The sequence below is a fragment of the Quercus robur genome, chromosome 8, assembly GCF_932294415.1.
Source record: "Quercus robur chromosome 8, dhQueRobu3.1, whole genome shotgun sequence".
NCBI classification, from domain to species: Eukaryota; Viridiplantae; Streptophyta; class Magnoliopsida; order Fagales; family Fagaceae; genus Quercus; species Quercus robur.
In genome coordinates, this window is record NC_065541.1 from 9,287,577 (window position 1) to 9,311,862 (window position 24,286).

Genomic DNA, 24,286 nt, shown 5'->3' on the forward strand with positions numbered 1-24,286 from the left:
GTGTTATACCATGTTGTGTATGCTAGAATGGATGCGGAAGGAGAAGCATAGAATAGGAACATCGAGAACATGAGGGTTACATGGTTCAGCCTTGTCGGTCTACATCCACGGATGAATCCTTTAAGGGCTACATCTTTATTGTGTATAAAAGTGTAGTACAATAACCTGTGTTATAATAAACCCTAACATGAGTATATATAGGCGACTAAATCCTAGACTACTAGTACAAGCAGAACTGGGCTTGCGCCTATTACATTGGGCTAATACATGAATAATATATATCTCTAACAGATTCTATGATGAGTGCCTACGTAAATATGGCTCTGTGAACGTTTGGAGATATTGCACCGATATATTTGATTACTTAAGGTTAGCCAATATATTTTAGAGAAACACAGGACACCTGTCTGTTGGAATGTAAGGAAGGTGTAACAATTATAGACTAGTGCAGGGGATGGTAGCCTGTTAGGACACAGCTCAGTTAGACAATTCTTGTGTTAGTTGCCTAATCATTCTTCCTTTTCTTGGCTGGTTAGAATTATGTTCCATAAATTTCATCAAGTTGGATGGTTGGGATCATGGGCTTGATATATTGCTTCTTCCCTAGAGAGTCATAACTCATAATTGGGAATCACTAAACTATAACTATTCTGCTGCCATAAGAACATGGATACCAGTACCATAATATGCTATAACATTGATAAGTCGGATGTTAGTCCCCTGCATTTCTCCTTGTCACGCAGTTTCTGTGCCTTTAGTACAGCTTCCTTATTATCCAACTTGATGGGTGTCCTGGATTTTAATTTTGCTATGGTTTTGGAAGCAACTGACAAACTTTCATATTAAAGTTTCATTGTTTGGTTTCCACACCATTTTCGAATTTCACAAGTCCAAGAAACTCACCATTGAAGCAGTTCCTAGAAGTAGGTATCTCTCGCTTAATTCTGTAAATCTAAATGGAGCGTTTTAACTAAGAATAACGGACACGGACATTGACAATGACATGACATGGGACATGATGACATGACACTTCTTGAAAAATTAGGACATGGAATGGTGGGATATATGACAATTAATAAATTAATTATTATCTCTAGGTATATTTTTATTTATTTATACTATAGACATGTTTTATGTTAATTTTAAGTTCAAAAAATATATAATAACTATCAAAATATTTAAATACATTTAAAGAGAATAGGCAGTGGTGTAAGTGCTAAAAGAGAAAGAAAACAACTGTTTTAAGTATATTAATAAAAATATTTATAAAAAAAACGTTTAATTACCATGTTAGTCCTTAATGCTTGTCCTATGTGTCAAAATAGTCTTTAACATTTTAAGTGTTTCAATTTAGTCTTTAAACTTTTGATATTATGTCAAAAAAGTCAACATTATTAAAAAGGGTTTAAGTCTTGACTTTTTAGTTGCTGATGGACGACATTTGAAAAACATAATATTTAACTAGTTTTAAAATAGAAAAAGAAAAAAAGAAAAAAAAAAAAAAAGAGCCAAATGAATATTTTTTTGGCATTATCATTTTTTTTATAGAAGTTAAAGTAATTATCAATTATACTATAAGATCCTTATAAACTGAATATAAATGGTGTTGTTTCTAAAAAAAAAAAAAGAATATAATTGGTGTCATGTCAACAAGGTAAAATAATTTTTTTTTTCTATTTTATGTTTAATACATCTATTTAATATACATCTATTTAAAATTACTTGCTATTCATGAAATCTCAATCCCATGTGGGCCTTTTAGTCGACTAATACAAACATATTCTTACTATTTTTCAGTATAAAAATAAACTAGAAATTTGTCAGCCAAAAAAAAAAAAAAAAAAAAAAAAATATAGACACAAACAACAACATTCAAATTGCAAACCCAACATATATGGTGTTGAACATATTCACATTTTCTTCATCTGAAAAAACTCAATATAAAAAAGAAAATTATTGGTCATTTCCAGCACCCAAGGATCCACTCAACTTCCCCACCCCCCCCCAAAAAAAAAAGAAAAAAGAAAAAAACAAAGTATGGCTCTACTCGGGAATTACTGATCAACGTCAACCCCTAGCTCTGAAGTTCAGCACTATATTCCTTCTTGAATTTGCAACAGGAAGTGTGAATAAGAGAGACAGGCACCCACACAAATAGAGAGAGATAAGTGTATGGGTCACTTATAGAATAGAATCAGGATGGTAGAATTTTTTTTAGCAAGTTAAATGCCCCTGATGCACTAGTTGAATTCCCAACTAAATCAATAAGCAATTCATCGAGCTTGGGAATCTCAATGATAAATAATATTTACCACTGACTTGCAGCTATATACTGTAGGCACTTCCATTTCAGCTTTTCCACTTTCTGCATTTCTACCTATTAAGAATAAACCCCAAAGACAGCCAATGAAATTGGAAATTAAGTTCTTAATATTAGATTTTGGTTCCAACTTCCAAGTTTGTGTCTAAATTAAATAAATTGACATTTAAAGTCACAAATATCAGTAGTTTATAACAATATCACAAACAAACTAAGTTCATTAAATAACTTGAACACAAAGAAAATGTACGGTATGATTTCTTTTACCTCTACAACTCTTTTATCTTTGATAGGATCCCTCTTCAGGGAATGTGTACCAAAGAGGAAGTCCGATGCCTGCAAGTTTTTTGAGACTCATGCTGGTTACGAGATATAAAGGAATAATATTCATATCATCCAACCTGTTAATCCAAATAAACTAGACCAGCACTCAAGCAGTCAAGTGTTGCTGATAAAAAAGAGTACCAACCTTCACACAAGCTAATAAAGCAAATGTTCACCGAGACACTTATCATGGAGAAAACAGTGGTGCTGGATAATCTGTTTCAGAAAAAAATATGATTAAATACACATCAAAAACTAGTCACTCTCAACACCTGAGCAAACACTGCAATATTTGACAATACACAACTTTATTTCTCTAAAAGAATCATGCATATTCAACTTTTTCTTAGAAATTGTACATTCAAATCTAACATAATTCCTTTTTGCTAGAGAAAAAAGAAGCTATTTTTAAATGAAGGCCATACCTCATCTATGCCTTTTTCAGTCTCAAGTTTGTTATGCACCGCATGCCAATTATATTCAAGAACATGAGAATATGCATTAAAATATTAAAGTGTTGGTGAACTCAGCATTTTTGAAATTTTATGACAAATTTTGCATATAAAAATAACATAGACAGAATCATAAAATTATAATGCAGAAAAAAATAGAATTAAACCAACTTAATCAAAACACAAAAACCACAATAAATTTTTTTTTAATCTAATATCTCTGAACTTATTTTTCAACTTTGAATTTATGCAGCATGAACTAGAACAAGGGCCATGAATACCAGGATATGACACAGCTGACACACACTAACATGGGCAGATCATGGGAAAATAAGACAATAACATTAATCTGTTTCTGTTTGTGTGTTATAACACTTGTAAGTAAGAACATTAACAAGTACCTATGTGCGTGTTTCTGGCCAATTAAGCTAACAATTTAGTCCATTACATTATTAAAATAGAGGCTGTCAAACGCATAATCAGGGATGACTCATGATGCAAAAATTTAATGAAAAATTCCAACAGCAAATCAAATTATACCTTTCTTAGATGTCAAGATATGCATTGCTTGCACACTGCATAATTTTTTAAAGCAATTACCTCACTGCACTATCAGCAGCCCTGTCCTGGATGCAGGAAAAGCAATTTCAAGAACTAAGAAAGCACATACTCCCTTCATGCCATGACAAGGGTCAACTTTCCCAGTTTTTACCTAATATATCTGTACCTTGTCAAAGTTGAGGAAAATTTATTTTCACGTTACAAATAACAGCCTTTTTTTTATTTTTTATTTTATTTTTATCACATCAATTACAAGAGATATATTGAATTTTATGCTCATTTAAATGTTGAAGTAGGGTGAAGATTGGACTTTACTTATGAAAGATAATTGTAATAACACCGGATGCATTTTTTTTTTTTTTTTTTGTAAGTTGTATAGAACAAGCTCAAAACTTTAACTGCAAAGAGAAAAAAACCATCTAAGGAGAAACATTATTTTTTAAACAAAAGAATTATTCAGATATATGGTTTACCTGATTCTGCAAGAGGTTAAGAACAGCAGATCATGCAAAATCATTAAGAAGCTCTGTATCACATTGTCCAATGCTTGCATAGATACATCATGGGTTGCAATACATGGAGAAAATCCCATCAGTGAACATTCTAGGAATGATTGTGCGGATTCAAGGCACCAATCAAACTTGAAAGTGAAATCACAGTTCTTGCATCTTCCATCTAGAAACTAGTGCCTAAATTGTGCGCAGCTGTACCACTGTGCCCTAGTAATTCTGATTAAGAATTTTTGACATTTAATCAAACGTGTATTGTGAATGGCATAAAATAAAATTAAAAAAAAAGAAAAAGAAAAAGACATTTAATTGAAAAATCATAGTCCAAATAATATGGAATTGCTTGAACTGATCAAGAAAATGAATGAGTATTTTGAACTAGGAGGGAACATTTACATGCAAAATTAACATTATATATACATGAGATTTTCTTTTTGCTAAGTATTTACTTGATATTGTCTTTTTGTTAAGTATGTACTTGATATTTAAACTTAATCATTGGTTACAACAGGTACAAAATTAACAAAAGGGGAAAGGAAAAAAATATGCAACAAGAAACCTTTTGTTTTTATTGGTAAGTACGAACCTATTGAGTTTTGAAACCATGACCTCACCCTCAATTCCATTATTATTGGAGGAGATAGTGCCAATTGAGCTATAGCTCATTGGTCATGAGTGACCTCTTCTCCACAGTATTTTTATTTATAAGAAAGTTCCATGCATATTGTTTGTAGCTCATGAACAATTTTTACTTTTCTTTTCAAGGCAATCCAACAATACGTTTTTAAGGTGACTTATATATATTCAAAATTGAATTTGTATAGATCAATAAATTGAAGTGAAATAAGTAAGAGAATGCCAAAGAACCATAGAAAATTAGTATAAATAAAACTAATCGGAGGTAATCCTAAATTTATTCAAAAAGCATTTGCAAGTAGGTGAGTCATGAAATGGTTACAGCGCTATAGTCTTCAAAGGGATAGAAGACTTGTTCAAAGCTGTAGATATAGAGATTCATTCTAACTTCTACAATATAAGGACATCAACTCCCAAAGAAAAGACTTACATCTCTAACGTCAAGTACCTTGTAAAAAAAGAAAACAGCCTTTTAACCTCTTTTCTCACTCAGTCTCTGAACTCTCTCTCTCTCTCTGCAGAAAAAATAGGCAACTTTAGTGCCAAGCTGCCAACCCATATCTACTTCAATCCTTAATGTTCCCACAAACGAAACAAAAACACTTGTTGTGTACCATAACCAGCTCTAGAAACGTGTTCTTGGGTCAGTAATAGTAATAGTAATTGGAGAAGGAGTGAAGTGAAGTGGTTGGTATAGGCTTGGGAACCAATAACAATGCAGTGGCAGTGGAAGGTGATAAATTTTCTAGGAGGTAAGCAGCTGCGGTGGATCCTAACCACACTTTCTTTTCACTGAAAAGGTTCCAATTTTCCATTATATATGTTCTTATATTTAATCATTCAACTGTTTGTAGATTAGACACTGAATTTGGATTTGGATTACTGCTCACAAGAGCTTAAACTGTGAAATTTAATAATTAGTAGACAAATTGGAGATAGGAACTTAGGATTGCCAGTTTGCTACCGTGACATGTCCTGATGTTATGATAAAGGAGAGTCAATTTAATCATTTAACTATTAGTAAAAGTTGATGGGAGATGGTATAGAATCTAAATTTGGATCACTGTTTAGATATCATGCTAAATTATCACTTGTTGCAAAAGTTTAAACTCAGATTTTTAATAATATTTCAACAATTAGTGTAATTAATTGGAGATAGCAACTTAGGATAACCTGTATCATACCATGATATCATGGTAAGCTATCATTTATTGCAAAATCTTAAATTGTTAATTTTAATAATCTTTTAACTATTAGTAGAGACTAATTGGGGATTGGAACTTTGGATCACCTGTATAATACTACGATGAACTATTGCTTATCTGCCTATTCAGATAGAAAAGCATATATTTAATCATTTAATTGTTATTTTAAGACAGATGTCTTACAAGGTTGTGTTTGACAAGAATGGCAATGTGAACCTTGAGTGTCCAACCATAGTCAAGCAGTTTGCAGCAGAGGAGATATCTGCACCGTTCTTGAGGAAGCTTGTGGAGGATGCATCCAAGTTTCTGAGTGATGAGGTGAGTAAAACAGTGATCACATGCCTGCGTACTTCAATGATTTGTGAAAGACGGCGACCAAAGATGCTGGCCGCATTGCAGGGTTAGATGTTCTGCAAATTATTAACGAACGCACTGCTGCTTAGCTTGCCTATGGGTTTGAGAAGAAAAAAAATGAGACCAATCTGGTTTTTGACCTTGGAGGTTGTACCTTTGATGTTTCAGGTATACCAACTGCTTTGTTACATCTCTTTTTGGAATTTTATGTTATTGGTAAGTTACAGGTGCAACTGTTGAAAAATCTCACCCACAGCCCATTTATATGGGAGGAGTGTCGTTGGAGGCAGAGTTCATCAAATATTTTTATTTCTCTTGCTAGTCCACTTCGTGTGTTTATTTCTACTTGTTGGAACAAGACAAATGAGCAGAGCTTTCGCTTATATTCTTTGTTTTCTGATCCATTAGCTGTTACTAATTACAGTTTTGCATTCTATACTATAATTTTTAACAGAGAATAAATTGGCAAAAACAGAACCTTCGAAATCAAAACACAGAATACTGATTTTTGGAAATCAAACACACACTGATACTTCGTAGAGGAAAACCACAGACGAGCATTTGTCAAAAGGCATACCTGTCTAATAAATTTCAACACAATTCTTCAAACTTGACCCTTGTCAGAGTAGTGTCAATGTGTTTTGGGCCATTTGCAGTGGGGGTAATGAAAGTTAAACTGGAAAAACAAAAGTATATTCTCAGTAAATATGAAAAAGAGAGATAGACTTATAGAAAGAAGTTATAGAAATAGCCACATACCTAATATTGGTCTGAGTCAAAGACGACAGCTCCATTTTCACTTTCTCAGCACTCTCAGTGAGACGTAGAGCTTGCTTGTCTTTAGAGGACAAGTTGAAACTGCCTTGAGTGATGCAAAGCTTTCCTTCAAAGATATAGACGAAGTAATCCTTGTTGGTGATTCAACTTGCATCCCAGCTGTTCAGGAACTGGTGAGGAAGAAGACTGGAAAAGAGCCCAATGTGACTGTAAATCCTAATGAAGTTGTTGCTCTTGGAGCTGCAGTTCAGGTTCATCCTTTTCTCCTATTGAAACCATGACCTCACACTCCATTCCATTATTATTGGAGGAGGAAGTACCAAATGAGCTATAACTGATTGGTAATAAGTGACCTCTTCTCCACAGTATTTTTATTTATAAGAAAGTTATAGTCATGAATATTGTTTGTACATATTAAAAGCAATGCTGAAACAGATGTGTGTCTTCTGCAGCAGCAAGTGTCCAAGCATGAAACTAGCACTCAGTGTCAGGGGGAGTTGCAGGGATTTGCAGCTCAGCATGTGTTGCAGCATCAGGGTGCAGCCCAGCGTGCACCACAGGAAAGACAGAGTTGCAAGCCTGAGCAATGAAGACTTAGAAGATTTGTTGGAGTCAATTCCTTATCATGATCAGATTATACATTCTATACAAGGAATGATGCCAAGTGGACTGACAGTTACAAGTTAATGTACACGTGTCATAGCTAGGAGTGTTTTTGATTGTAACAACTATCTCCTTGAAATAAGGGGAGTTAGTTATTTTGTTTTTCTCTGTACATAATCGTGTATAAAAGGATAGGTACAGATTTTTAGGCATTTATTCATTCATTGTAATCATTTTTCAATCAATGAAAAGTTAGTTTCTATTTAGAGAGAGCTTTTTTACAGTACAGGATATCCAAGCATAACTATTTGCTCATTAACAATGTTTACTTTTCTCTACAAGGCATTCTAATAATACGTTCTCAAGGTGATACATTTTGTGTGTATATATATATATATATATATATATTCAAAATTGAATTTGTATATAACAGTAACTCAAAGTGAAAAAAGTAAGAGAATGCCAAAGAACCGTAGAAAATTACTACAATAAATTAATCAGAGGTAATCCTAAATTTATTCACAAAGGATTTGCAAGTAGGTGAGACATGAAATGGTTACAGAGCTATAGTCTTCAAAGTGATAGAAGACTTGTTCATAGCTGCAGATATAGTGATTCATTCTAACGTGTACAAAATAAGGACATCACCTACCAAAGAAAAGACTTACATCTGCACCAGTTCCATCAAGTATGAAGTCATCAAAATACCAGAACAGAGGATCCTAGGGAACGGGATGATCATTTTTGGGCACGAAACTCATATGTATGAGGAATTACTTTCATCTACAGCTACAAAAATCAACCCAACAATGCTGAAGTTGTGGCTCTGTCATCATTACTGAATCAAGTGTTTGCAATAAATACTTGAGCAAAAATTCTATAATTGAGCCTTTAATTAAGATGTGAATCCAAAAATGCAACTAAAGAAGGAGGCATGGCATACCTTGGCATCTAAGTTCAATCAAGATTTTCTTGCCTTCTTTGATGGTGGGCGATTGGAAGCCTGAAACTTCTGCTCCATTGTATGGGCGATTGAAAGCCCTGGGATATACAGCCCTTGAGTTTCCCAAAAAAAAAAAAAAAAAAAAACAAACAAAACAGAAAACAGAACACACAAAATTTGTTTGTTTCCTTTTCTTTGGTTTTCCAAACAGAGAGAGTGAATAATAAAAAAAGAAGAAAGTACCTGGACATAAGCGTTGCAGTTGGAAGGGTTGGGCGAGAACTCCGTTTCCGGAGTCGGAATCGGATTCGAAGCCATCCGAAGTAGTCTCCGAAGTTCTTCCTTCGAAGCCTTCTGAGCTCCGACAGATAGTGTTCTTGGGGTCGTCTGGCTTCCATTGTTGGCAGTCGGCATTGATGTCTGGCTTCCATTGTTGGAAGCCCATTGACAGATGCACTCTACACCGACCCCCCACCGACTTGGATGGTTTATAAACCAAGTCCAATCCTCCACAACAAATCCAAACCCATCCGAACCCTCATCCCAACGCCCATCCCAACGCTCATCCCAACGCCAACTTTCACATATTACCTTTACGAAATTTCGTTCAGATGGTTTTGACTTATTCAATTGGTTCTGCAATCTCTCATTAGAAAAAGAAACTATCCACAGATGGTCGGATAATTCATATGCAGAATCTGAAAAGAGCTGCTCTATTTCACAACCATTGATGGAAAGGTAAACAGAACGAAGAGATTTCCATGGATATTTCAGCGGTCCAAAAGAAAAACAGACAAAAAAATTATTTGGAAATTTGCGACCAACCCAAAATGATATGACATTTCCATCGCTTTCATGGTTTAACTTCAACCGCTTTGGAATCTCAGTTCCTGGTAGCATAACTATAAAAGGCGAGTGATGGGGATGAATCTCATCCAATATATCGCTTGATGATGTTTGTGGATCGATGCCCATTAATATCCTGCTTCTTGTTCCCTTGCAAGCATTTGGTAAAATCCCTAAAAATTCTACAATCTGCATTCAATTAGCAAATTGAATTAGGGAAGAAAGTAACAAAAATTGTTTCTTTATAAATTAATAAAAAAAAAAAAGAGAGAGAGAAACCTGATTCAATAATCTGTTTGATGATTGTGCATTCAACGAATAGCAATTACTTAAATCCACATCTCGTACAGATTGGGGAAGCCTTGAAATTTCCCGAAGCTGCTTGCAATCTCGCATAGAAAGGAACTCTAAACTAGCAAATCTGCTTAAGCTTTCAGGGATGCTAACAATATTAGTTGCACATAGATCTAGAATTTTCAATACGGGGAAGTACTCGGGTTTCATCAAAAAATCTAATTCAATTATATTTTCATTGCCCCCGAAACTCAGGGACTCCAACTTCAAAAACCCACATCTGGAAAAGCCATCCAAATAATCGTTTGTCTGTCTCAATTTAAGGTTTTTACAACAACTTAAGTCTAGGAGTTCGAGCCCAGTGAGATACTCGATTGATGAAGGCAACTCTCGAATACCACTCCCACTTAAATTTAAACTCTTTAAACATTTCATTTCTGGATGAATATTAGAAAACTTCTCAAGCCTTAAGCAGATTGTAAGATCAAACTCCTCAAGAGATTTCAACCTGAGGTTGTTTGGAAGAATTTGAAGTTTTTTACAATAGTAGAGTTCCCATCTCCGGAGCTTATCAAGAATTCCAACCGACTCATGAACCTTAACTAAATTTTTACAATGACTAAGATCCAATTCTTCTAGGCTTGGGGTACACAACTCGGGTAATTCTGTAATGGACTTACAGTTCTTGAGATCGAGACGCTTTAAAGATTTCAAATTGAGAGAGTTTGGAAGAATTTGAAGTTTTCTACAACCAGTGAGATCCCATATCTGAAGCTTATCAAGAAATCCAAGTGACTCATGAACCTTAGCTAAATTTTCACAATCACAAAGCAACAATTCTTCCAGGCTTGGAGTACACAACTTAGGTAATTCTGTAACGGAATCACAACCTTCAAGATTGATATATTTTAAATATTTTAGCTCGATTCCCTGTAGAAGAAAAATAAAATTATTTTCATCCAACATTCAAATAAAATTTAAATAAATCATAATTTATAAATACTAATATTTATACCAATTTGAATGTTGTCTCCAATCTAATAAGACTACATGGCATCTCAAGTCCAACAAGTTGTCGAGGATAATAGTTTGATGGCAAGGAAAATGGAAATTCAGGCCATTGAAGCAACGTTAACCCGTTGGGGAGATATTCGAGTTCTTCACAAATGTGTACATTATGAACTATAAGAAATTTGAGATTTTTCATCTTTTCAAAAGCTTTAGCTCCTATTGGCATCGTGATCAGTTGAGGTGAGCAACACATAATGCCCCGAATTTTACTTGATCCCTAGTTGGACAAAGCATTAGTTACACTAAATAAAATCCAAATAAAATTAAAATTTCTTCAACGTTAAAAAGAAAAAAAAAAAAAGGAAAAAACTCATTTGGGAAAAAGAGATGCAAAAAAGCTTATACCATATTTGTAGTTAGTATTTCTTCAGCATCCTCAAAACACCATATCCTACTACGTTCTCCTAGCTCTTCTGATTCTTGCTGAACAATTTCTCTCCCCATTTGTTGAAGCAAGTCATGCGTCCACAACTCGCCAAATTGACCAACAGTTATGAGATACTTATCAATAAGTTTTCCAATTCCATAACCTGGATACGATTTGCAAGCATCTAATATATTCTCAACATAACTCCTATTGAATCCCTTAAAGAAACATGCAATATCCAAAAAAATATCCTTTTCGGTCTTTTCAAGTCCGTCATAACTTATTTTGAGCTTTTCCACAATTTTTTTGTGAGGAATGTTTTTATACTTTTCTAACGCACTTTTCCAATCACATATACTTTTTCCACACAAATCAGAACCTATTATTTTAAGAGCTAATGGAAGGCCATTGGCATAACGTATGATTTTCTCTGAAACTTCTGAATAATCTTTCTCAGGTTCAATTTTTGGGAAGGCATGCAGGTTGAAGAGTTCATGAGATTCAGATTGATTTAATTCCTTAAGCTCATAAATTAGACGATCTTTTCCAAGAGTGTTTAGCACTTGTTTGTCTCTTGTTGTTATAATGACTCTACTTCCTAAAGCAAGCCAATTACATTCTCCAAGTAAATTTACCATCACTTCTGACTCAACCACATTGTCAAGAATTAAAAGAAGTCTTGTACGACAAAGCCTTTCCTTTATCATGATAATTCCTTCCGGTACACTGTCTACCTTTATATACGTGCCCCCTAAGATCTTAGAAAGAAGAATCTCTTGTAGTTTGATTATGTCATCATTTGTACTCGACTTTTCTTTGACATCCTCTAGAAAGCAACTCAATTCAAAACAATTAGTGATTCTGTTATAAACAGCCTTTGCAATTGTAGTCTTACCTACTCCTCCAAGACCATAAATCCCTACCATGCGAACATCATTTGACTTCATATCTAAAAGAGATTCTATAGCATCCACACGAGATTCTATTCCAACCGGGTGTTCAGTAACAAATAACTGAGTGTGATTCAATTTAGTAACTGATATCTCTCTAATAATTCTTTGGATAAATTGAGTTTCAGATTCATTACAACTGTCATACACAAAGAATAAGAAACATATAATAAGTTAGACAAATTGAAAATATACATAGATGGTTCTTTCATGTACGAAGAGTTCAAAAGCTCAAAAGTTATTGCGGGTTGGAGTAGTAAGTTCATCTAATGGGTAGTGCCTAGGGGCAAGGATATTGTACTAGATTTGTAACTTCTCTTCATATAGTGAATTGCCCTATTTGGGTTGGGTTGCCCTTGTAATCTTCTTCTTCTTCTTATTCTTCTTCTTCTTCTTCTTTTTCTTTTCACTTCCTCATCATGCGTTATGTATGTTACTTGTTTATTACTTTTATTGTTTGCTTTATTGATTTGTGACTTGACGGTTTCACTGGTTAAATCTTTAAAATTTGGTTGGTATAATTGGGAATTAATTCACAATTGCATTGCACTTTAACTTTGGGAATTAATTCATCCCCAAGACTATTTTACTATTGAATTCCATGAGTGAGAAGATAATTTTTTTTTTGTGAGCTACAATAGATTCTCAATTAAAAGAGTTAAATAATCATTTTAGTGAGCATGAAATTAAGTTTCTTTGAATGTCATTATTGAATAGATATTTTTTCAGCTACAATAGATTATCAATTAAAAGAAATAACTTATGGTTTTATTAAGCATGCAATGAAGTTGATTATTCTTAACTTAGCATTACATCTTCAAGAGGCCAATGATTTTTTTTTTTTTTTTTAAGAGTTGATGATATATATTTGTTTGTTGAGAGAAAAGTTACTTACAAGATTTTACATTTCATGAAAAACTATTATTATGAACAGAAGTTTGTCATTATGGATATAATGTAGTTTAACACTCAAGCTTTTAAAAAAAAAAAAATAATAATAATTTAAGAATTGTACAAATAGATGGTAGGGACTAGAAAATCAATAGCTTATCAACTTATTTTTAGAGTGGTTTGTTATGTACTTTCTTATCTAAGATTTATTGGAACTACAAAGTAAGGACTTTCTGTATTTCATATAGTGAAGATTAAGCTCAAAACAAAATGAGAAGACGATTTTCTAACACTCTTTGATCCTATATGTTAATTGAAAGAGAAATTGCTATTAAATTTAGAACAAAATTAATTATAGATTATTTTATAGAATAAAAAAGAATATCAAATGCTATCTTGATAGATCATATATAAGACTATAAGTGAGTTGAAATATATTCAAAACAGTTTTTTTTTTCTTTGATTTTGTTTATATTTTATTAATATGAATAAAAACAAATATATATATATATATATATTTTTTTTTTTTGATTGGGACAAATATATTTTTTACATATTAATGTAGTTTGAGCTTTAGTAATTAGTATACTTCCTATGTGAATTTTTTTTTTATTCATGATTGGGCTTGCCAAAGATGAAATCATAATTCCCTCGTAACCTGTTTCTAATCATGACAGGGCCTATTGAAGACGATTTAAAGTTTTTAACTCATAAAAGTACACAAGAATTAATAGTCATAATTGGTAAAAGTATATGGCGTTATTTACAGTCACAAGAATTAATGTAGTTTGAGCTTTAGTAATTAGTATACTTCCTATGTGAATTAATTTTTTATTTATTAGTGAAAACTTTTTTTTTTTGGGGAATCCATAACAAAACTATTAAACTCTATAACTTATACAAGAGCAGCGAATAGTTACATACCCCTCCTTGTAATGCAACCCAGACAAGCCAGTTGCTTTAGTCAAAGCGCTCCTCCACCTTTGAACCTTCTCCACATTATCTTCATGTTGAGTTAGTGCTACTCCAAACTTTCCTTTTTGTTTACGTATTTCAGAAGGATCCACTTTGTAAAATACAGGTAGAACCAACTGTCCGTTAATCCTACACTCAAGAATCTTTACAAGTTCATCTAAGCACCAACCAGAAGATGCATAATTTTCAGAGAACACAACAATCGAACTCTTTGACAATTCAATAGCTTTAAGAAGTTCCATTGAAATTTCTTCTCCTCTTGGAAGTTCATTATCGATAAAGGTGTTAAAACCCTTATCACATAAAGCTTGATATAAATGACCTGTAAAATTATAGCGGGTGTCTTCACCTCTGAAACTTAAGAAAACATCATAGGTGAATTGGGGAGTGATAGAAGAGGTGGCTTCGTCGGTGATTTGGAGAGCCATAGGAATCTATGAGCAAAAAGTAGAGAAAATATGGAGAGAAGAAATATGTGATAAGATGCGAAATAGAATGACTTTAATGATAAAATGCAATTTGACAAGATGTTCTATATCAATATGGGTTATGATGGTCCCACGCGTTTTCTATTTTCCATTGAAAAGTGAGAAAACATAATTTGTCCAATTTGTCAATATTTCACACTTTTTCTTTCTGATGAAGTTTCACACTTTTTCTTAGCACAATCCTTTAGATGGTCCCACACATTATTATTTTTTCAAAGAAGAATGTTCTTTTGAAGAAATTGTATTAATGCAATCCTTCTATGTACAACTCTCTCTTCTTCTCTTTTTCTTCCCTTACTTTTCCTTCCCTTCTTCCCTTTTCTTTCATCTCCCTTACAACCAAACAAGATATTAATTTCCAAATTTGGCTAATAAAAAAGAGAAAGAAAACAAGTGTTTTGAGGATATTAATAAAAATATGTAAAATACAAGTTTAATTACCATTTTAGTCCTTAACACTTGTACTATGTGTCAAAATGGTCTTTAACATTTTAAATGTGTCAATTTAGTATCTAAACTTTTAGTATTGTGTCAAAATAATCATTGTTATTAAGTGGTACTTGAACAAAATTGGTGTGGCTAACATTAATATCAAAATAGTATTTTTATACCACCTAAGTTATCCTGTGGGTTATTGTATGTCCTTAATTATAAAATAAAATATTAGAAAATATATTATTTGCAACTCCCTAAGTAAATGAGATGCCATTTTATTAGCAAAAATTGAAATTTTCTTTTCTTTTCTTTTCCTTTGCTTTCTTGGCAATCAAACGGGGTTTAAGTCTTGATTTTTTAGTGAAAGCACTCATGAACAGCATTTGAAAAAGATACTATTTACCTAGTTTTAAAATGGAAAATTTAAAAATAACAAAAATCCAAATGTCAATTTTTTTACATTATCATTTTTTTAAGAAGTTAAAGTTATTACCAATTATATATATATATATATATATTATAAAAACCTTATTAATTGATGTGGTAATGAATATTGTGGGGCCGAATAATTTATGGGTCAGGTCCACTTGCTCGTGGGAAGTCCAAAGGCCCAAGCCAAAGAAGGCTACGGCCCAAGCTCAATAACATAAAGCCCAAATGGCCCGGAGATGTTGCCGAGGACAGTTCAGTCCTCGGCAGACCCAAAATTCCACCGAGAAGAGGGGCAAAAATGGTATAGGACCAGACTGGAAAGGAGACCTAAAATATCTCGGGAAAGCTGCCCTCATTACCCTTCCCAGATAAGACTCTGCATCCAGCAGAGCCGGATTCTTCGGCTTTATCAACCACCCCCAGTGATTCTGGGATTAGACTGACGGGACAAATATCAGTCTTGGAAAGGTTGACCCTACACGTGGACGAAGGACAGCGAGCGTCAGCGAGTATAAAAGAGAAAGTAAGTAATCTGGATAGGGGGGCGGGAGACAAGGGACAAAAAAACCAGGGGCTCCTATTCTACCTCCAGGAGAAAAACTCCATGGGGAAAAACCCCTTAACAATGTATGCACACCACATAAAAAAGAGAAACCCACCGCCGGATAACCGGAGGAAGACCTTAATTGTCCTCGGACTAAGTACGAGGAGTCCAACCCCTCAGGATGTGATGCTATAGGGCTTAAATGTTCAAATCCAACTCCTTTTTCTACATAAATTCCTCTAAAAACGGGACCGGACCATCGCCCCGTGATCAAAGACAAGCCTTTCAAGCCCACTCTCTACAAATCATATTGTGAGGGATCTTTCATGTACGAGCCCAACATCATTATTGGGCCGTTAAATAATCGTGTCCCTACAATTGGCGCCGCCTGTGGGAAGGCTTGCACGTTGGCACAGGTGGCGTTTGAGATAACCCTCTAGCAAGTAGAGATTCGTGGGTTTCCCCCCATCTCCGGCGACATGCAGTTGTTATTCCGACATAAATTTGTGCCAGAGCTTACGTCCTGTAATGCCAACGGCACGGGCAGCTCTAGGGGCTTCCGACCCTAAGTCAGCTCTCCCCGCCGGGGTCAAGGGGCTGACCTGCGAAAAAGCAAATAAGTACAAAAAAGTACTCAAAAAGTTCTGGACAGAACCAAGGCCTTGCATGGTCCTCGAACTCAAGCCTATGGGGAAACCAAGTACTTCAAAAAAATTTTTGGACAAAACCAAGGCCTTGCATAGTCCTTGGACTCAAGCCTATGGGGAAACCAAGTACTCAAAAAGTTCTGGACAGAACCAAGGCCTTGCATGGTCCTCGGACTTAAGCCTATGGGGAAACCAAGTACTCAAAAAGTTCTGGACAGAACCAAGGCCTTGCATGGTCCTCGGACTCAAGCCTATGGGGAAACCAGGTACTCCAAAAAGTTTTGGACAGAACCAAGGCCTTGCATGGTCCTCGGACTCAAGCCTATGGGGAAACCAAGTACTCCAAAAAAAAAAGTTTTGGACAGAACCAAGGCCTTGCATGGTCCTCGGACTCAAGCCTATGGGGAAACCAAGTACTCCAAAAAAAAGTTTTGGACAGAACCAAGGCCTTGCATGGTCCTCGGACTCAAGCCTATGGGGAAACCAAGTACTCAAAAAGTTCTGGACAGAACCAAGGCCTTGCATGGTCCTCGGACTCAAGCCTATGGGGAAACCAAGTACTCAAAAAGTTCTGGACAGAACCAAGGCCTTGCATGGTCCTCGGACTCAAGCCTATGGGGAAACCAGGTACTCCAAAAAGTTCTGGACAGAACCAAGGCCTTGCATGGTCCTCGGACTCAAGCCTATGGGGAAACCAAGTACTCCAAAAAGTTCTGGACAGAACCAAGGCCTTGCATGGTCCTCGGACTCAAGCCTATGGGGAAACCAAGTACTCAAAAAGTTCTGGACAGAACCAAGGCCTTGCATGGTCCTCGGACTCAAGCCTATGGGGAAACCAGGTACTCCAAAAAGTTTTGGACAGAACCAAGGCCTTGCATGGTCCTCGGACTCAAGCCTATGGGGAAACCAAGTACTCCAAAAAGTTCTGGACAGAATCAAGGCCTTGCATGGTCCTCGGACTCAAGCCTATGGGGAAACCAAGTACTCAAAAAGTTCTGGACAGAACCAAGGCCTTGCATGGTCCTCGGACTCAAGCCTATGGGGAAACCAGGTACTCCAAAAAGTTCTGGAAGAACCAAGGCCTTGCATGGTCCTCGGACTCAAGCCTATGGGGAAACCAACTACTTGTAAGGAAAAACTACATCACATGGACCTTAGGATTTATCCGGGGAAGACTCTCCACTAATAATTGGGTTAGTTCCTAAATTGCGAGGATTCTCAAGTCTGCTTTCGGATCTTCAGCACCAAAGGGATCGATGCAATATAGAGCAATATGTCGCCTGAAAAACAATCTGAGTTCTCTACTGCTCAGTCAACTCCTCAGATAGATTATTTAGAGATTATCATTCTCGGACGGTATTCTCGCACTTATCACAGAATATTCAATTGTTACCTCGGTTAGTTTCCTAAGTTTAACTTACTATGAATCATCATCGTAATGCCTGGTAGTGTTGGTAAATCAGAATTAGTTGGATTATGTTTCAAGGTTTCCTGCTCTAAATATCATTGAATAAACACACACATGGAGCACACTCATTCATAAAGTAGTATTGCCAAAAAAAATAGTATTCAAAATAAGTAAATAAATTTCCCTTTTTACCAAAACAAAGAAATAGTACATCGTACAATGAAAAGCGGGAATCAGCTTATATCAAAGCTCATTACATAATCAAAAAGAAAGATACAGAAGAATAAGACAAAGCCGAGGAGGCAGTACAGACGAGAGGTTGGCTTCTGAAGCTAACCACATAATCAAAAAGAAAGATACAAGAAAATAAGCTAAAGCCGAGGAGGTGGCACAGAGGAGAGGTTGGCTACTACTCCAAGACCTTGTTCTTCTTCAATGCTTTTACATGCCCATAACTCAGGCAGCAAAAGAACCCAGCTTGGGGCCTGCACCGTCGAAGAAAGGGTGCAGAGAGAGCCCAGCTCCAGGCTAGTGTAGCTGAAGAAAAGGTGCATGAAACCCAACTTGAGCCTCACACCGCTGAAGGAAAGGTGCAGGGAGCCGGAAGTTGAGGAGCCTTCACCAAAAATTTGCCTGCAACAAAGCAGAGGCGATGATGGCGGAGAATCTTTCTTCTGACACACCAAAATTCTGGCATGAACAGAACCTGCTTCGGATTTTGACTAAAAGGGGGAGAAACAACCTTTCCCCTCTGTCGAAACGGAATATTCTCTTGAATTTATGCCTCCCTTGCCCGTACCTCACTATTTTGAGTCTCAGGTGGACACGGCGCCTCTGTGGCGGAGAGAGTTCCTTTCCCCCAACCCTCGCCTCAAACATGTTATACTAAGGGAGGATAGCACCGGATATGGGAGTTGTGATTTGGGAGGAAACTGCAGGATTTGTGCGTAGGTAAAGCAACTTTCTCTCCTATTTATTTAAAAAAGATAAGGTGGTGGCATTTAATTCACGCAGCGTCCCAAGGAACGCTACAGACAAAATGGCTCAGGCTCAGTTTCCAACGCCACCTGCAACCATAAGATTAAAGGAGTCTCGTGAAGGCGCACCTCGAACACTGGGACGCCAAAGAGTACCGCGTGACCAAAGACTACAGAAATACCTCTTAATTTGTGGGCCTAGTGAATTCGCGGCCCAGACCTGTTCTACATGGGGGCCTAGGGACTATGGCCCACGCCGAGGAATAGCCGTTGCCGAGGACAACCTCCTGCTCGGCACCTCGTGAAATACCTAAGAAGAGGGAGAAATTGAACTCAAATAGTTTTGGACAGAACCAAGGCCTTGTATGGTCCTCGGACTCAAGCCTATGGGGAAACCAAGAACTCAAAAAAGTTTTGGACAGAACCAAGGCCTTGCATGGTCCTCGGACTCAAGCCTATGGGGAAACCAAGTACTCCAAAAAAAGTTTTGGACATAACCAAGGCCTTGCATGGTCCTCGGACTCAAGCCTATGGGGAAACCAAGTACTCAAAAAGTTCCGGACAGAACCAAGGCCTTGCATGGTCCTCAGACTCAAGCCTATGGGGAAACCAACTACTTGGATGACAAAACTAGGTGTTGGACAGAGCCAAGGCGTTGCGAAGTCTTCGGACTCAAGCCTATTGGGACGCCAACTACTCGGATGGGGAAAGTCCTCGGCTCAAATACTGTAAAATGTTAAGGCCAATAAAAGTGTTAGGATGATGGCGAGACGCCCCACTATTCGGTAGCCTAAGAGGGCTGTTCATTTTTGCGGGTGATATGTCTTCGGATGATTGCTTCCTACACCGCATAGAGCATCCAGTTCTAATCTCGGCATTGTTTTGGGTAAGTATCGTTATTCACAGGTAGGCATTGCTGTGTCAAGCCATTCTATTAAAGCTATAATGATATCTTTTTGTTAGCAAGTATTTTGGCCTTAGTTATCATTGGTTCAAATGCTATACTATTATGCCGAGCAGCGTTTGCAAATTTGTAAAAACATAGAGACAGAACATGCGAAGTAAGATAACAACAATTTTTATTAATATGAAAAATTATTACAACGTACAAAGAGGGGCTTAAACAAGCCTATACAAAAGGTGAACTGCCGAAGCAGCGATAACATCCGCAATACAGATAAGTAAACAGTCAGGTGTCTTTTAAACTCGTCTTCAAAGTCTCTCCAATCTCTGCCTCAGTATTGCTCATGTTGAGAGAAGAACCTGCTTTAGAAAAAAATGAAGGAGAAGGAAGAAGAAGATGAAGGAGAAGGAAGAAGAGGATGGAGGAGATGAATGAGGAAGATGAAGGAGATGAATGAGGAAGATGGAGGACATGAGTAAAAGAAGGAGGAGAAGAAGAGGGAAGAGATGAAAAGAAAGAGAAAGGAGCAAAAGAGGGAGAAGGAAAAGCACCAGGATGGACCTGGTGGTGGAAAGAAGAAGAAAGAGAGGCAAAGGGAGGCGCCAGTGAACGAAGAGAGGAAGAAGCAGGGGCACTTAGTCCCTGCCCCAGTCCTGACTCCTAACACACTGGTGCCATGTTAGATATGCTCGTGAGAGAGCGGGTGGTACTGATGATGTGCTTCCTCGGCTCAGTCACGCCGAAAGTGTGACGTGACGAGTCCCTGCTTCGGATTTTGGCTAAAAGGAAGGCGAGACAAATCTTGAGTCTCCGCCATCCTTACCCTGACCGAGCCATTTCGAGCTTCGTTAGAACCTGGTGTTTCTGGGAAGGGAATGATTTTTTCATTGCTTATTACTACAGTGAGTGTATTTCAGGTTAAAGTATAACCGGAGAGTAAAAGTAAACTCAGGAAGGAATCTGAGGGTTTCAAATTTTGGTGGGATTGAAGGGATTCATTTGTGGGAGAAACAACTCTTGTTTCTTCTCTTTATATAGGGGACAAAGAGGAGAGTACTTAATGTGTTCAGATCTCCAAGGAAATCTGCAAACATGAATACGCCTGTTTCATTCCCCCACGCCATCAAAAACCGTTGAATCTGGGAGGTCTCGTAAAGGGAAGATATTAAAGACGCGCTTCGGATAACCAAACGGCATAAACGCATCGTGCGCAAATTAAGGGGAACATCTTGTAAACCGGTACATTCCCTGGGCAGGTGAAGAGTCGCCAGCGTCAGTCAAAGGCTGAATTAAATGAGCCATAATAAAGGCTCGGTATTACCAAAACCCCCCTCTCCAACCAGGAAGTCGGACAACAGGGTTTTGAGGGGTTATTGTGGGGCCGAATAATTTATGGGTCAGGTCCACTTGCTCATGGGAAGTCCAAAGGCCCAAGCCAAAGAAGGCTACGGCCCAAGCTCAATAACATAAAGCCCAAATGGCCCGGAGATGTTGCCGAGGACAGTTCAGTCCTCGACAGACCCAAAATTCCACCGAGAAGAGGGGCAAAAACGGTATAGGATCAGACTGGAAAGGAGACCTAAAATATCTTGGGAAAGCTGCCCTCATTACCCTTCCCAGATAAGACTCTGCATCCAGCAGAGCCGGATTCTTCGGCTTTATCAACCACCCCCAGTGATTCTGGGATTAGACTGACGGGACAAATATCAGTCTTGGAAAGGTTGACCCTACACGTGGACGAAGGAAAGCGAGCGTCAGCGAGTATAAAAGAGAAAGTAAGTAATCTGGATAGGGGGGCGGGAGACAAGGGACAAAATAAACCAGGGGCTCCTATTCTACCTCCAGGAGAAAAACTCCATGGGGAAAAACCCCTTAACAATGTATGCACACCACATAAAAAAGAGAAACCCATCGCCGGATAACCGGAGGAAGACCTTAATCGTCCTCGGACTAAGTCCGAGGAGTCCAACCCCTCAGGATGTGACGCTATAGGGCTTAAATGTTCAAATCCAACTCCTTTTTCTACATAAATTCCTCTAAAAACAGGACCGGACCATCGCCCCGTGATCAAAGACAAGCCTTTCAAGCCCACTCTCTACAAATCATATTGTGAGGGATCTTTCATGTACGAGCCCAACATCATTATTGGGCCGTTAAATAATCGTGTCCCTACAAATATAATTAGTGTCATATTTATCAACAAGGTAATAAATAAATTTCTTAATTATTTTTCTATTTTGTGTTTAAAAATTAATACATCCATTTAATAAAATGTATACCTAGGAAGGAAAGAGAAGACTTGTGATAGGGAATTAAAAAACACAACATTAAAACATATCAACTAAAAGTAGAGTTATAAAAAAAAAAAAAAATATATATATATATATATAAATTCATTAATTTAAAGCAGATGTGTAAGAAAAAAAAATCCACCAAAGGAAGAAAAAAAAAAGAATTGAGAGAGAGAGAGAGAGAGAGAGAGAGAGAGAGAGAGAGAGAAATCATTTTTTGGAAAGCTCAAAGTGATGTTTGTACATGAATGCATGTTGTCAAAAAGAGAGGAAGAAAATTCAGCAAAAAAAAAAAAAAAAGAGAGGAAGAAAAGTGATTCCCACTTTCTCTCTTTATTGAAATAAACATGCAAGTAATGATAGAGAAACACCCTTGTTGGAAAATTGCATTGCGGAAATTTCGTGGAGAATCTCTACTTTTATTCACTATTGTGGTTATTCTTCTGTATCATATAGGTAAGTAATGAGTCAAGTGACACTTTATCGATTGCAGGGCTGGTCCAATATAATTTGAGGTCTAAGGCGAACAATTTATGTTGGGCATTTTATAAGTAAATATTAATTAAATAAAATTATTTAATACAAATTAAATTAAGACCAATTTGATGTATTAAATACAAAAATTGATGAATATACTAACTAAACTAAGGTTAATTTTATATAGAGGACTAAATATCATAGTTGAAGCATAAATTTTAATATAAAAAACTAAAAATATATTATTTTTTTAAAAAAGAAACTTATTTTATCTTGGATACATGACTATGCGTAGTTAACTAAGGTTGTAATTTAAATTTAAATTTTTATATTTTCTATTTAAGAGGAAGAGATGGATAGATATTATTTGGTGTGTGGCTTTGCAGGTGATTAGTTTGCAAAAATTAAAGTTTCAAACTATTAGGGAGATTAGTCATCATTGATGATCTAACACATTTGCAACATTTTTTTTTGAAACATTTTTAGGATTTTCAATTGGGTTAAATTTTTATTGGTCTCCTATTTTGAAAGCCTTGTTAGATATAAAAAAGAAAAATACTAAAGATACTACAAAATATTGACAATATAATAATGTGATAATGACGATTGATGAACTTCAACAATCTAATTAATAAGTGTTAGAATTTCTTTTTTAGGTAATTGGTGACATGTCAATTTTTACACATATAGTAAAATTTGTGGTATTTTTAGCATCACTAAAAAAAAAGGTGCTCCTTTTAAAAAAAAGAAAAAAGAAGTTGCTCAACCATTTAAAAAATTTTATATTTTTATAATGTTTTGGGCCTTTTACTACGGGGGATGAGGCCTTTTTTTCTTAAGGAATTTTTGTTGTTGCTGTTGTGGGGCCTTATGCCTAGGTGGGCCAGCCCTAGTCGATTGTACCATTGATTTGCCCCTATCGGAACATACTAGGAGCCACTATCTCATAAAAAACAATAAAAAATAAAATGGTTAGTGTATTGCAATGTATTTAAAAAAAAAAAATCGGTTTTCATGAATTTTTTTGTTTATACTTCAGCGTCCACTCAATCTAAATTTTGGTTTCGTCCTTGCATAAGAGTGACACATATCATGTTCTTATTGTCCATGTCCTATAACTAAAAGTAAATGTGGATAATTTTATTAATTGTCGCGTATTGAGTTGAAAGAATTTTCCTTCAAACTAATTGGAGGTAAACTTTTTTAATTACTATTTTGGGTGTTATATGCCTTTTTATTTTTTATATTTTTTTGGAGAAAGAAATATGTTTTGAATTTTGTCATATGAGATTTTATCTATCATCTTAAGATTATTTGTAGACTACTCATAGACCCATGCTATGCGTGGGGATATATAAATATTTTGTAATACAATATAATGTGTAATTTGTTCTCTAAAATTTGTTGAAGAAAATTTGTTCCCTATAAAAATGAAAAAAAAAATTTACAAGTATTTTCTATCTCACTTTTTCTACAAATATAACATTCTATTATATATTTGGGTGTGTTTGATGTAGGGTCACAATTTTGGGGCCCAAGCCCAAAATGTATGGGGTCTTGGTCCAATGAACCCAATACAATAAATTTGTAGAGAATGGGTTGGAA

General features: G+C 36.0%; 1 protein-coding gene across 44 annotated transcripts in view; it reads right to left on the minus strand.

Moving 5' to 3' along the window:
• Window positions 1–24,286, minus strand: part of LOC126694481 (disease resistance protein RUN1-like) — a 106,269-nt gene that overhangs the window by 21,036 nt on the left and 60,947 nt on the right. For 10 of the 44 annotated variants that reach the window (XM_050390800.1, XM_050390776.1, XM_050390773.1 and 7 more), the window contains 7 exons: window positions 11,241–12,351; window positions 10,840–11,112; window positions 9,810–10,754; window positions 8,928–9,719; window positions 8,685–8,797; window positions 7,121–8,579; window positions 6,939–7,037 (listed from right to left, as the gene is read on the minus strand). In XM_050390800.1, the coding sequence (XP_050246757.1) occupies window positions 8,699–8,797; window positions 8,928–9,719; window positions 9,810–10,754; window positions 10,840–11,112; window positions 11,241–12,351 (3,220 nt within the window). In that variant the 3' untranslated portion in view covers window positions 6,939–7,037; window positions 7,121–8,579; window positions 8,685–8,698. Of the gene's footprint in view, window positions 1–1,871; window positions 2,378–2,587; window positions 2,657–2,789; window positions 2,861–3,636; window positions 3,809–4,130; window positions 4,386–6,190; window positions 6,418–6,938; window positions 7,038–7,120; window positions 8,580–8,684; window positions 8,798–8,927; window positions 9,720–9,809; window positions 10,755–10,839; window positions 11,113–11,240; window positions 12,352–14,027; window positions 14,563–24,286 lie in introns of those variants that run through there. The other 34 variants (XM_050390788.1, XM_050390787.1, XM_050390780.1 and 31 more) reach the window with 22 other exon arrangements.